The sequence below is a fragment of the Hibiscus syriacus genome, unplaced genomic scaffold, assembly GCF_006381635.1.
Source record: "Hibiscus syriacus cultivar Baekdansim isolate YM2019G1 unplaced genomic scaffold, ASM638163v2 tig00110202_pilon, whole genome shotgun sequence".
Classification (NCBI taxonomy): Eukaryota; Viridiplantae; Streptophyta; class Magnoliopsida; order Malvales; family Malvaceae; genus Hibiscus; species Hibiscus syriacus.
The window spans coordinates 452,781-465,616 of NW_024062625.1; the positions used below are offsets into that span (position 1 = coordinate 452,781).

At 33.0% G+C, this 12,836-nt stretch overlaps 1 protein-coding gene and 1 pseudogene across 1 annotated transcript; one reads left to right on the plus strand and one right to left on the minus strand.

Moving 5' to 3' along the window:
* The first annotated feature begins 5,977 nt into the window (after nt 1-5,977).
* Nucleotides 5,978-8,023, plus strand: LOC120219008 (annotated as a pseudogene).
* A 2,883-nt stretch (nt 8,024-10,906) lies between these two features.
* Nucleotides 10,907-11,780, minus strand: LOC120219010 (EG45-like domain containing protein). Its single transcript, XM_039215871.1, has 3 exons — nt 11,498-11,780; nt 11,120-11,420; nt 10,907-10,996 (listed from the first exon to the last, which is right to left on the minus strand). Exons 1-3 carry the CDS (start codon nt 11,610-11,612, stop codon nt 10,990-10,992), a joined length of 423 nt encoding a protein of 140 aa, XP_039071802.1. The 5' UTR covers nt 11,613-11,780; the 3' UTR covers nt 10,907-10,989.
* Between the last annotated feature and the right edge of the window lie 1,056 nt (nt 11,781-12,836).

Below are 12,836 nucleotides of genomic sequence, written 5' to 3' on the forward strand. Positions count from 1 at the left end.
ACAGGAGAATTGTGCAGCAGACGATGGGATTTGCAAATTCTCATATATTTCAAGAGGGAATTGCCCGTCTAGCTTAGTTGGTAGAGTGCAAGGCTCTTAACCTTGTGGTTGTGGGATCGAGCCCCAACGTGGACAATTCATAATTCTAACTGTCGGAGGTCTTTCACGGAAATTGCTCTCAATCTGGCGTTGGGGACAGCCTACTACCTACATCCCCATTACATATGGGAATATAGGTTTGACATTTTTTCATATATTATATCAAGAGGCCAATAAAGCAGCTGATTTCATGGGTAGAAAGGTGTTCAATATTACATCAGTTCATCAATCCTCAACCCCCGGGTGGAGTCTGGAAACATCTTGCATGGGTTTTAACACAAGGAAAATTTAATTAATGATCAAAATAAAATTAACCACTCACCGATAATCAATTGGTATAATTAGATAAGATATTAATTTTTTAAAATAAAATTAGGAGATCTTATTTTAAAGTTTGTGAATGAGGTAAATTGAATTTAAATGATTATCTCTAATATGAACCTATATAAAATTAATTGATGAATAGATCAAACTTAATTAAAACGAATAATATTTCCCAAATATTTATTGGATCAACTGTTTATCCGGCTAAAGCTATCATGCAATCAGGGCGAAGGCATGTACGGATTACTCAATGTGCATAAAACACAGAATACAATTACGCCATGAGGCAGAGGCAGGCTCTTCCCCGGAGTCCGGACGATGATATTGATATAGCGTGACATAACACGACGTCACCACTGCCTATCACGTGGTACAACAGACTTTCTGTTTCCGCGTCACATGAAATGTCGAGGTGCGTTGCACGCGCGTGAATTTTTTGAAATGACTGTACAACCCTGAGACGTTTTGACTGTGATTGGCATTGCCGAAATGTAAAACCCGTTAGCAGGGTTGACGCCGTTGAAATGACGGCCACAAGGATTAGTGCATTTTGATTTGACGGTGAGGGGATTTTTCGGTATTTAAACACGTGTCGCTCACATGATTTTCCCATTCATTGATAAAGCGTCATCAACCAGATTTTCCCGTTAGGAAAAGATTGACTGCAAGTTTTTAACAGCATCGAATTTGGTGCGTTCGATTTGAAGATAGTGGTTGGCTTTAATCTTGGTGGTACATCAAACGTACAGCGAAATTAATCTGACGGCTGGGGATTGGCGCAAGATGTTGGATAAGTACAATTTTTGAGCTGTTTTACTAGTTAGTAAAAGCTTCCCATATTTCGAAAACAAATAAATAAAAGCTTCCCCTTATTGGGCCCACGCAACTCTGCATTAAGGCCCGTTTCAGAATGGTAAAATTCACATCCAACCTCCCAACAAATAAGATCTTGGTTATATCAACTATGATTAGACTAAAAAAGAATTTCAGACAAACGCAGAGAAGATGAATAAAAAAATAAACTCATCTAAGTTATCGTTATTAAAAAGTTTGAAGTTAAACGAGAAAAGTATTTTTATCAGAACTACATTACAAGGAAAACCAATAATTACATTCATTATTTTATACTAACCAAACATAGGAAAGGAAAAATATTTTTTAAAATATGTTTTACATGACACAAACACTGCCTTAATGCAAAAGGGTGAGAAGCGCATTAAGCATTTACATTCAGGTGATCAGAAAAAGGTGATGTTTTTCAACCAACACCGCAAACACCATGGTGAAGTAAGTGGTGATAAATTTTGGAGTTTGGATTTGAACCAAAACTAAGCAAACAACACAAGCATAGAGGCAAACCATATATTCAAGTTGACTGGCATTTTTCTTCCAACTCGTACATCCTTATCTTTCGTAACACTCTGTCTTCCCAGAACTACAACTAAAGAGGAAAAAGTTTTCATTATTGCCTCAAAGGCAACACAGGAAACTGAGAGATTAAAAGTCTTTTCTGCTTTACTATATAGTGTTTGTTGTATTTCCCTACAATCTTACAATCAAGCGTTGTCAGTGCTTTGGAGCTATCAGGAGTATACTTCTCCATGAGGCGTATAGAAATTAAATATCTCTTGACTGACATAAATAAGAGGATCTAGCAAAGTTTTAGTTTGTTTTTCATTCACTTGCAAATGGAAATTCACAATAGTATAGAAATTATGTACCTGCGTCTGTATTCCTCTATATTTGAAGGACTAGGGGTAGATTGCTTGACGAACTTCTCACGCTGTTGCTGCTGCAGCTTCTCAAAATCCTCTTCCTTCTCATTCCTTGCTTCCTGAATAAATTTGATTTGGTCCTTGAAGAATTGTTCTTGGTAATCCCTCTGGGAAGAGAAATACACAAAAATAAGTTAAAATGAAACACAGAATAAAAAGTTCCAAGGATATTCTAAACTGCAAGCCTAGCAAAGAGCATGATCAAGCATAGAAATATGGATAAATAACCAACCCTCGTCCTGATGTCACAAACTAGTAGGTTAGTAATATGTAATTTCGTACTATAGAATAAAATTACTAACTAATACCTCATTGACCAAATATTGTGAGGAATGCCACGTACTTGCACTCAACATAGACCTAAATTATCAAGAAAATAACGATTACCTCTTCCTTATTCTGTTCTTGCTGCATTTTGGTTCTGTCTTACAATCCTGTTCTCTTCCATTGTCTTACGGGGTTTCTCACTCACGATACCGAAAGACTCTTCAAGAATTTTTTTGAACCTTTGCTCTTCAGCAACCTTGATCTTGTAAAAAATAAGTATGCGCTTGAATTAATTGCAAATGCTGGTGTAGGGGGAGCAAAGTCTAATTTAACACCGTTAGAGCAGAATTGTAAATTGACATCAGTAGAATATGACCAAGGTACGCAGCAGGGTGGTACTATGGTTCAATTGCATGCTGGTGAAGTGTTACTTGATGATATAGGAATGTTCCAAAGGCTTATTGGGAGGCTGCTTTAGCTGATGCATACTAAGCATGACATTTTTTTTTGCCATACAACATTTGAGTCAGTTCATGCAAAAAGTCATAAACCTAAGTTATCACACTTGGAGGCTGCTATGAGAGTCGTGAGATACATTAAAAGGAGTCTAGGCCAATACATTTTGTTGAAGGCCTCGAGTGACAATCGGTTGGTTATATTGTGCGATGCGGATTGGGAAACTTGTCCTAAGATTAGGAAATTTGTTAGTGTTCCTTGTGTTAAGCTCGGAGACTCATTGGAACCATTAAATTCAAAGAAACAATCGACAATAGCATGATTCACGGCTGAGACAAAATATAAGAGAATGGCTACAACGACAACAGAGATCGTTTGGTTGCAAGGTCTTCTCGCTGAACTTGGCATTAAGGAGATGGTGCCAGTCACGTTGTAGAGTAATAGTAAAGCAGTCTTACAAATTGCAGTCGATCCTCTTTTTCATTAACGCACCAAATACATTGAGATCGACAGTCATTTTATTAGGGGAAAAATACGTGGTGGACAAATAGCTACAAAACATGTTTCGACATCAGAGTAGCAAGCAAACATATTCACCAAAGCTATGAGAGTACATCAATATCACTACTTATTATTCAAGTTGGGGTAAAGGATATTTTTTACCCATCAACTTGAGAGGGAGTGTTGAGGAAGTTAGATGTTTGTTACAATAATTTGCTTGTTAGTTGGTTAATTAGTTATATTATGAGTGTATATAAAAGGATGTATTTGCATCAGTGTGATGATATATGAGATTAGCACAATTTCTAAGTTGTCTTTTTCTTCGTTTTCACAAATTCAACAGTACTAAATGTAAAATACGTTTAGAGTCAATATTGACTCTTCTCTTCAAAGGATTGAGGACCTCAGACATCATTAAGCATTTTTCTAATCAAAATAATATTTAAATTAAATTAATATTTCATTTTTAAAAAAAACAAATAATAATTTTTAAAAATTAACTTGAAAAAAAATAATAAGAAAACAAACCTGTTCAGCCATTTTATGCTTGAGAATCATTTCTTTATCAAGAATTTTATGTGACACCGACTTCCCTGTTTCAGAATTTCTTGCAATTGCTCACTCACTTCCCACCTCGTATTTACTCTCACGATACTTGTTTTTAGGTTGATTTGTGTCTCGTATTTTACTCCAGCTTTCTTCTACCAAGTTTTGGCAAGTTTTAAAATCTTTTATTGAAAAAAAAATTCAAAACATTAACTGCATAATTATTCTGTTTTGATGGTTATTTTATAATAATTTAATAAAACTTGATGATATTTTATAATTATATAATAAATAAAATTAATAATTATGTTATAATTATTTAAAAGAATATATAATAAACATAGTTCATAATCCATTAATATACTTTATTCTAAAAAATAAAATTTTAATTGAAAAATAGTAGAAGACATATCAATATAAGCCTAAATATCAAATTCTATTTTTTTTAATGATGACAACTTGATTTGATTAAACAAAAGAATGAAATGAATTAAAATTATAACACACAAGCTTAGAGAGAAAAATGGTCGGTAATCACTAAAATTCTCATACATAAATAAAAATATTAAACTCAAAAATACAAGGAAAATGAAAATTTTCCTTGAGAAAGATGTCTAATATCAAAAGAATTCAATAACATTTATAAATATTTATTGTCTTTGTTGAATGAAATGTTTTATGAAGTAATAATAGAGTGGTGAGCGGACCAAACTATCTAACAGACTGCTTTGCTATACAATTTTGATTTTATCAGCAAACAACATTTTTTCAAAGAAGGGATCTGATTATACGTTACCGCCGATAAACTAATCATTAAAACAAATATCGTGAGAGTTTTCGTGCTAATACCGAAACAATCGTAAAAGTATGCAAAAAAAAGTACTACAACCCATAAAGAATGTGCTACAATAACAGATAAAATATATGTCACAAGAATATAAATTTTTATTCAAAATTTTATAAAACTTAAGAAAAATAAATAAAGTATACTTCAAATGAAAATATGATAACTTGCTTCTAATTTTGAATAAGGGATCTCCTTTGCTTGAATTACTGGAAAAATAATAAAGAAGTGTTTCCATTTTCCAAAGCATATTATAAAATTGGCATGTGGTAACACATGCAAGTCAAGCTGGAACTTTTTGATTTATAATTTACAAGTATCTCAACCGATGGTATTAATTTTTTTCTCAACAATACGAGAGAATTATACGATGGTATTTATTTATGATATTTTTTAATTATTGATAATATATATTTTTTATAAATATATTTATTTGAATTTTAAACCTCTAATCAAAATTAATTAAACATATGTTGTATGATAAAATATTTTATTACTATAAGAGTTTCATAATAATTATATTAAAGACGGTATTTTCAAATTAATTAAAATACTAGTCAAAGTAATGTTTTGTAATTAAATAATTATTTTTCGTAATAATAATTAAATAGTTAATTAATTAGAAATGGGAAGGTACTTCTAGTGGCAGCATTTTTACCTAAAAATCACTATGACATGAATTAATTACATGTCAAGCACTGATTTAGAAGATTTTACCGATTTAACATATTTTTTTGACAAGTCGTGGATGATGATTCACGCCTTTCGCTGACATGCTCGGGTAAGACGCGGATGATAATTCGCGTATTTCTGGGATAGGTGTTAGATCCATAAATTTTTTTTGAAACGGTATCAGATGGATAATTAATTTCTATTAGGGCAATTTTTGTGTAAAAATGCCACGAATTAACTGTGTTTGGCCATGTTTAGAAATTTGTTTTGAGAATTCTAGATGTTTCGTTGGATGAAATGTCTGCACGTGCTGTCTTTCATGAAAATCATTTTTTTGTTTTGTATTATAATTTTAGCAGGTGGAGTCAAAGGCATTGGATATTGCTATTGGAAGTGGACATGAGGTGGAAAACCATGGTGCTAAGTTCATCCCTATTGTCCGTTCTGCAGCATGGGCTGGCATAGGGTTCAGAACAAGCATGGAATATGTATATGTGTGTGTTGATGATTTTATGCATGATTACGGTCTCAAGAATTTTGCTGATGAGCCCAGTGCCTTTTACGGGGTGTGTACCTTACCTAATTATGTTAGTCCTCTAGTGTGCTTATTTTGTTTTTAACTATAATCTTGATAAAGTACGTTTTAGATCGACATTTCTTTAGAGTAGTTTTCCTCTTCAAGTGCATATTTCTACTCAGTAGTTTTCATCTATGATGTTCTTTTAGATCTCAACTGTTTAGTGCATTCACAAAGCATTGAAAGCTATTTACTCTATTAGCTTTTCAGAAGGTTTGGTGCTTCCTTACATGATCTTACCTGCAAAAGGAAAGAAAAGTACCTGGGAGATGACCTTGGATTGTATAAGGTTTTATAAACCATAGGGACACAACCAATTTTGATTGGGATGGTTGATTGATTACTTTGCATCTGATTTTCAACTTTTTTTGGTGGTCAGGTGTTCGATGGACATGGTGGGAAGCATGCTGCTAACTTTGCTTGCAATCATTTGCCAAGGTTCATTGTTGAGGATGAAGACTTTCCTGGAGAGATTGAGAGGGTTGTTGCTTCAGCATTTCTTCAAATTGATACTGCTTTTGCAGAAGCTTGTTCATCGGATTCAACCCTTGCTTCTGGTGCCCCTGCTTTGGTAGCTCTTGTTCTTGGGAGGTTAGAATTGTCTGCTAACAGAAATTATTTTTGTTTGAAATATACTTTTATTTGGCTTAACGTGTGATGCAATAGAATCACCACATGCCTTTAGTTCGGAGGCATTGTCAATTAATTACATGGTTTGCTAATGTGTATTAACTGCTAAGATAACGGATGGCTATCCAATTTCACTCTTCCTTTTTCCAGTGATAAAAATGATCTCTATGGTCACGCTGTAAACTAATTCAGTATTCAAACAAAGTCAACAACAATGGTTTCAGTTGAAGATTGCAAGTTGTATTCCGAATTACTTCTTTTTATATTCCATTATTATTTTTGCATTTTCTTCCTATTATAGTGACAATTTTAATATACCTATGAACTTAGAGGAGTAATAACACCAGTGCATTGTTTCTGTGATGGTATATGGTGGTAAGTGAGCATTAAAACTTGTTGGCAAAGATTATTGGGTATGTATAAATAAGCTTAAACAATATGAAAAAGAGTGGTTTAAATTCTGTTGCAAGGCAGCGCTTATAAATCTAAGAGATGGATATGAATTTATTATATTTGCTATTTCTTTTATGTTTGATTCCCTCTCCTTGGGTATCATGAGTCTTCTGTCAGATATTAATTTTACTATCCAGGTTAACTAATGATGATATGATCCCATCACTTATTCGTTGACTTACTTTCTGACTACAGAATGTTGGTTGTGGCAAATGCGGGAGATTGTCGAGCAGTTCTATGTCGTCGTGGAAAAGCAATTGAAATGTCAAGAGATCACAAACCCATGTGTAATAGAGAGAGAAGGCGCATTGAGGCGTGTGGAGGTTCTGTTTATGATGGTTATCTTAATGGGCAGCTAAATGTGGCTCGTGCATTAGGGGATTGGCACATGGAAGGAAATAAAGGTGCAGACGTGGACCGCTAAGTGCAGAGCGTGAGCTTATGACTGCAGATCTAACTGAGGAGGATGAATTTCTTATCATAGGATGTGATGGGCTTTGGGATGTTTTCCTAAGCCAGGATGCAGTTGATTTTGCTAGGCGGAGGCTTCAGGAGCATAATGATCCTGCCATGTGCAGCAAGGATCTGGTGGATGAAGCTTTGAAGAGGAGAAGTGTGGATAACTTGATTGTTGTCGTAGTATGCTTGGAATCTAATCCACCGCCAAACTTGATCCTTCCTCGTGCGAGAGTGCAGAGGAGCTTTTCTGCTGAGGGTTTAAGGGAGTTGCAAAGCTTCTTGGATAGTTTGGGAAACTGAGATGGTGATGACTAAAGCTTGCTCTATATTTACGTTCGGTAGTAGTTTTAGGTACGGAGAGAAGTGAGTTTCAACTGTAACATACGCGGCGGAGTCATTCCATCGTTTCCAAAGTAGGAGCTTATATTAATTCAACACCTTCATTTTGGCCATTTGTTAAGGCATTTGGAGTTATTTTTATGCTAAAATGCACGTCTTTAGGTGCAATTGGATGCTTCATTCATTGTTTATTTTTACTCCCGTTTGGTTTGAGAAGAGCAAAAACATTGTTTGATATGCTTTTGCGTGACGGCTTGACCAGCTTTCCTTCATTTATAATAATGCTTTTGTATTCATACCCATGTTTTTTTATTGATTTTTTCAGTCCTTTAATTGTATAAAAATTAAGTAAAATTTTGTTTTTAGCCATGTATTCAGAGACATAGTTAATTATTTTCTTATTTATTTACTGATCAAAATACTATAAAACGATAACATAAATAGTAAGTAATTAAAATGTTTTTTTATGTTAACATTTATAAAATGGTTGGTTGTCCCTTGTTTCCATATGTAATGAGATAAGGGGAGGTAAGATAGTAGGTTGCCCCAACACTATGTTGAGAGCAACTTCCGTAGGAAACCTCCAAATTATGAAATACCCTCCATGTGACTCGATCACACGACCTCAAGATTAAGAACCTTGTGCTCTACCAACTGAGCTGGATGGTCATTTCTTAACATTTATAAAATAAAAGGGATAATTAACTTATATACCCAATTATATAGGAATCAAATATAAGACATTTATCTCTCTCTCATTGAAGAGAGAGAGAGAGAGACTTTTGTATTCCATTGATAAAACAACCCACTTCCCTTGTCTCCAGGATTACACTGTGCGACTCTGTCATCTACCCTCCTCCATCGTATCAACATATGAATCGTTCTAATCTGACTTTTGTACCTCTATTATCACCTGATGACGGAGAAATAGGCGTGTGAAAATGGAGGCCTGCTTCATGCGACTGTGGGGGAAGATTTTCAACTGCTTTTTGGAAGCTTCGCATAGGTCAAAAGGAAAGAGCTTGGTTTTGGTAAGATGAGGTCACAATGTAACCTAAATTAACCTAAACAAAGCATATCTCCTTTTATGGTCAAAAACATAATTTTATATGTCAACCTATATTAATGCTTTTCGAAGATTATTGTTTATATTGTTTTTCGTTCATATATTCATAGCTTGTTTTGAATCTAAAAAAGTACCACATCTATTAGTAAAATTAGTTACTCGTATGCTTTCAAAATTTTGTTTACTACAACACAATCTTTGAGCTTCTAAACATTTTTTTGTTTTGCATAGAACAAATAACTAAATGTACTCGAAATTTGACATAGATTGTATGTGAACAGAGTATTGACTACAAAGATTGGATTAATATAAATATAGATTATGATATTTAAAAATAATATTAAAATTGGTTTTTATTCTCACCGTGTGAGAAACGGCGATATGTATTTGACGATTCGTGATAGACGGCCATTTCGGCTAACCACTACGTTACATCTTCTAATGGCACCGAAAATGATAGATTCCAGAAAAAGAAGAAAAGTGGCCAATCTTTGACAGTAATTTAAGTATGGGTAGTTAATGGGTTGGGGATCAAGTTAAGATGCAGAGGTTAAAATATTTTATTTACATTTAGGGTAAATTACACAGATCCCCCAACTATAGAATACTGTTTTGTTGAGTCTTTCAATTATTAAAAGTTACAAAATAGTCACTCAATTATTCATTTTATTCCAAACTCGTCTTTTTCGTTAAAAATAACGGTCATTTGAGTCGGACACTAACACGGTGACTGATATATGATAGTCTTTTGAGATTATGAGATCATATTTTATCATATCTCAACCAATAAGTTAACGTCCAACTCAGATCATCGTTAAATTTTTAATGAAAAATGACGAGTTTGGAATATAATAAATTGTCGAGTGATCATTTTGTTACTTTTAATAGTCGAGGAACTCAACAAAGCAACTCTCTACAGTCGATATACCATTTTATAACTTTTAATAGTTAGAGATTCAATAAAACAATATAATTAAAAATATTTAAAAATATTTTTTTATTTCATTAAAGAGTTTATTATCTATCTAATTCAACTTATTTTCATATTTAAATTAATACATGATTATAATAAATAAATAAATAATAACTATAATTTCTTATTCTACATCTAACAAAAAATAAAAGCATTTATTCATTTTCTCTCTTTTATACTTTTTTTTATTGGTTCTACTTTACAATCAGTTTTGTGTTCGTTTTATCATTTTATTTTTGGGGACAAGATAATACTATTCATGTTCTATATTTTTATTTTAGGTAAGGAAAAGGATACTATCATAGGTCTCGTTAAAATATTATATATTTTTATTAGATGTATAAATATTAAAAATTATGTATTATTAGTATAATTTTTATTACGATTATATAAAATAAATCAAAATCACTTCTAAAATAATAATTATAATTCTCTCGTTCCAAATTTGTAATGCGTTAAAAGTATAAAAGTTTTAAAATATAAAATTTAAATAAGATAATATTAGAGTATAAAACTTTTAAACTTCTAGAACCTCATCCACATAAAAATGTAATAGAACATGGAGCATTCGCCTCCACTTGATTAAATGGAGTAATTGCAATTGTAATCTCTATCAATTGTCAATATTATATATAAGTCCTTTTGAAGCAACTTTTTTTTACTTTGACCCATACAACTTTATAATTTTATTTTTGCCTCCCCAATAATACGAATTCCCTGGCTTCACCTTGCGTACATATATTTTTTAAGATCCTCACACTCTAATCCTATGTAAAATGTCAAACTCATTTTTCTATTAATATTTTTTAAAAAAATATATAGAAAAGATTAAAGATAAAAAGTACCATGAATTAAACCAGATATAATTCATGGTGAAAAATACAAATATTTTTATAAGGGGGAAAATCCAGATAGAAACCCTTTTGACTTTAATAGATTAATGGTGTTGTCTAGGAGGCAGAAGAATGAGATCCATAAAACGAGTACAGTACGGCAATCTTCAAAACTTTAGACCCTGGCACGGAAAAGTATAGCAGTACATGAGTTTCAAAGCAATTATTGATTTACATATGCACACGAATGCAGAATAGTTTTGTCAAGGGAAACTTAATAAAGGGTCATATAGTAGTGTTCATACTGTTGGAATTCGATGTTAATGGATGCAGCAGAGGGGTTTGCAATGGCGCCGAAAGCAGTGGTGGAAAGAACAATTGTAGCACCGCTAGCAGAAGGCCTAGACACCGATGTGTCAGCTCGATCCACAATCTTAATTTGTATAGTTTCACTTGGATTGCAAGTTCCGGGGATAGCCGCACTGATGCACCTAACCAAGTATTGTCGCCCACATGAAGCACCGTTGTCCCATATCCCATCACCAGCAGCCGCAAACAAGTTGTTCGTCGGAAACATGGAGGTGTCGCCCCCGAAGCAGGCGGTGGCTGCACCCAAGACAATTAAAAACCTCGTAAACACTTCATTGTACTACGTATATACCTCGTAAATAATGATCACTTACGAAGATATGGAGGGCTGTAATGAGCAGCCGTGCCGACATCGGCGAAAGACGGATGGAAGAACGTTGTTACCAAGAAGAAGATGGTGAAGAGCCATGGATGTATCTGCTTCGACATTTCTCCTGCAGAATTCGAAGAAACTGCGTGGGTTTCTTATGAAGAAGTTGTAGGCGTAGGGAATTCTTATAAATAAGCATGGTGATGCTGATTTTGTAGATTTGTTACCTTTTTTCTACGACCGTTATCTATCATAAAAAGTAAATAAATTAGTGCTATGTACGTTTGAACATATCAAGACTGGGTGTAAATATAGAACATTCCATAATAAATAAGCTATTGAAGGAAATTATTTAATGTAAAATAAATAAATATAATTCATCTTTTAGTTGTGTGTTATGATTATATTTGTTCATAATCTTATTTAACCGTTAAAATACATATTTTATAGACGCAATCACTAGAATCTAAGACCTCAAGTAAGAATAACATTCACTTCAACCACTAAAGTCACTCGATAGATTCATATAAATAATCTTCTTACACTATATTTTTATACAAAAGGCTTTCATGCATGGATCGAGTTGGAGGTGAGAAAGCCGTCGCTTTGAAATTTTAAAATTCTCCTATATATAAGTCAATTCTTTAAATTTTATTATTAATTTAATTTTTATTAAAATCTCATTGAGTGATCTCAATAATAATAAAATATTAATTTCCTTAAAAAAATAAATCCAAATAATTATATCTATAATATAAATACATATTATCAATATATTTTAAAGAAAATTTCGGAAATATAATACTTTGTCTCGCAATAATTTAACAGGACCAGTACTACTAGAGCTTTCCGCTCTAATACAAATCGAGTGTGGATCTTTCTTGCAACAACTTGCGGAGAAATCTCTCCGCAACATGTGGGATTATATAGCTTGGCTTATGCGTCTTTTGTGGCGTTTATGTTGTGGTGATATTGAGTATTGCAGCTGTACTTTACATTAATGATTTATCCTTACTGGAGACGAGCATGGTTCTATATTATACAGGGAAATGTTGCTACTATTTTTTGGGAGACCATGTTCTGCCTGAGAGATTGTACTGTACAAGTTAATATGTAAGCCAATGTTTATTTACTCATAGTACTCGATCTAAGATCTTTTAAAAAAAACACAAATCAAGATATCTCAATAGTAAATGAATTGTTGTTATTCTTTGAGATATCAGATTCAAGCAATATGAATGCTAGGGGGTTGTGAGTGTTGAATGTCAAATGGTTGAAAATTATCTTTAAACATATACTACCTTATACTTAGCCTAGATTAATAAAAAAAATCCTTTAATAAA

Excerpts from the sequence above, each read along its gene's own strand:
- LOC120219010 (XM_039215871.1), bottom strand. The coding sequence starts at position 11,612 with ATGTCGAAGCAGATACATCCATGGCTCTTCACCATCTTCTTCTTGGTA. Across the intron at positions 11,421-11,497 it reads TTACAGCCCTCCATATCTTC|CCACCGCCTGCTTCGGGGGC; the intron begins GTAAGTGATCAT and ends TCTTGGGTGCAG.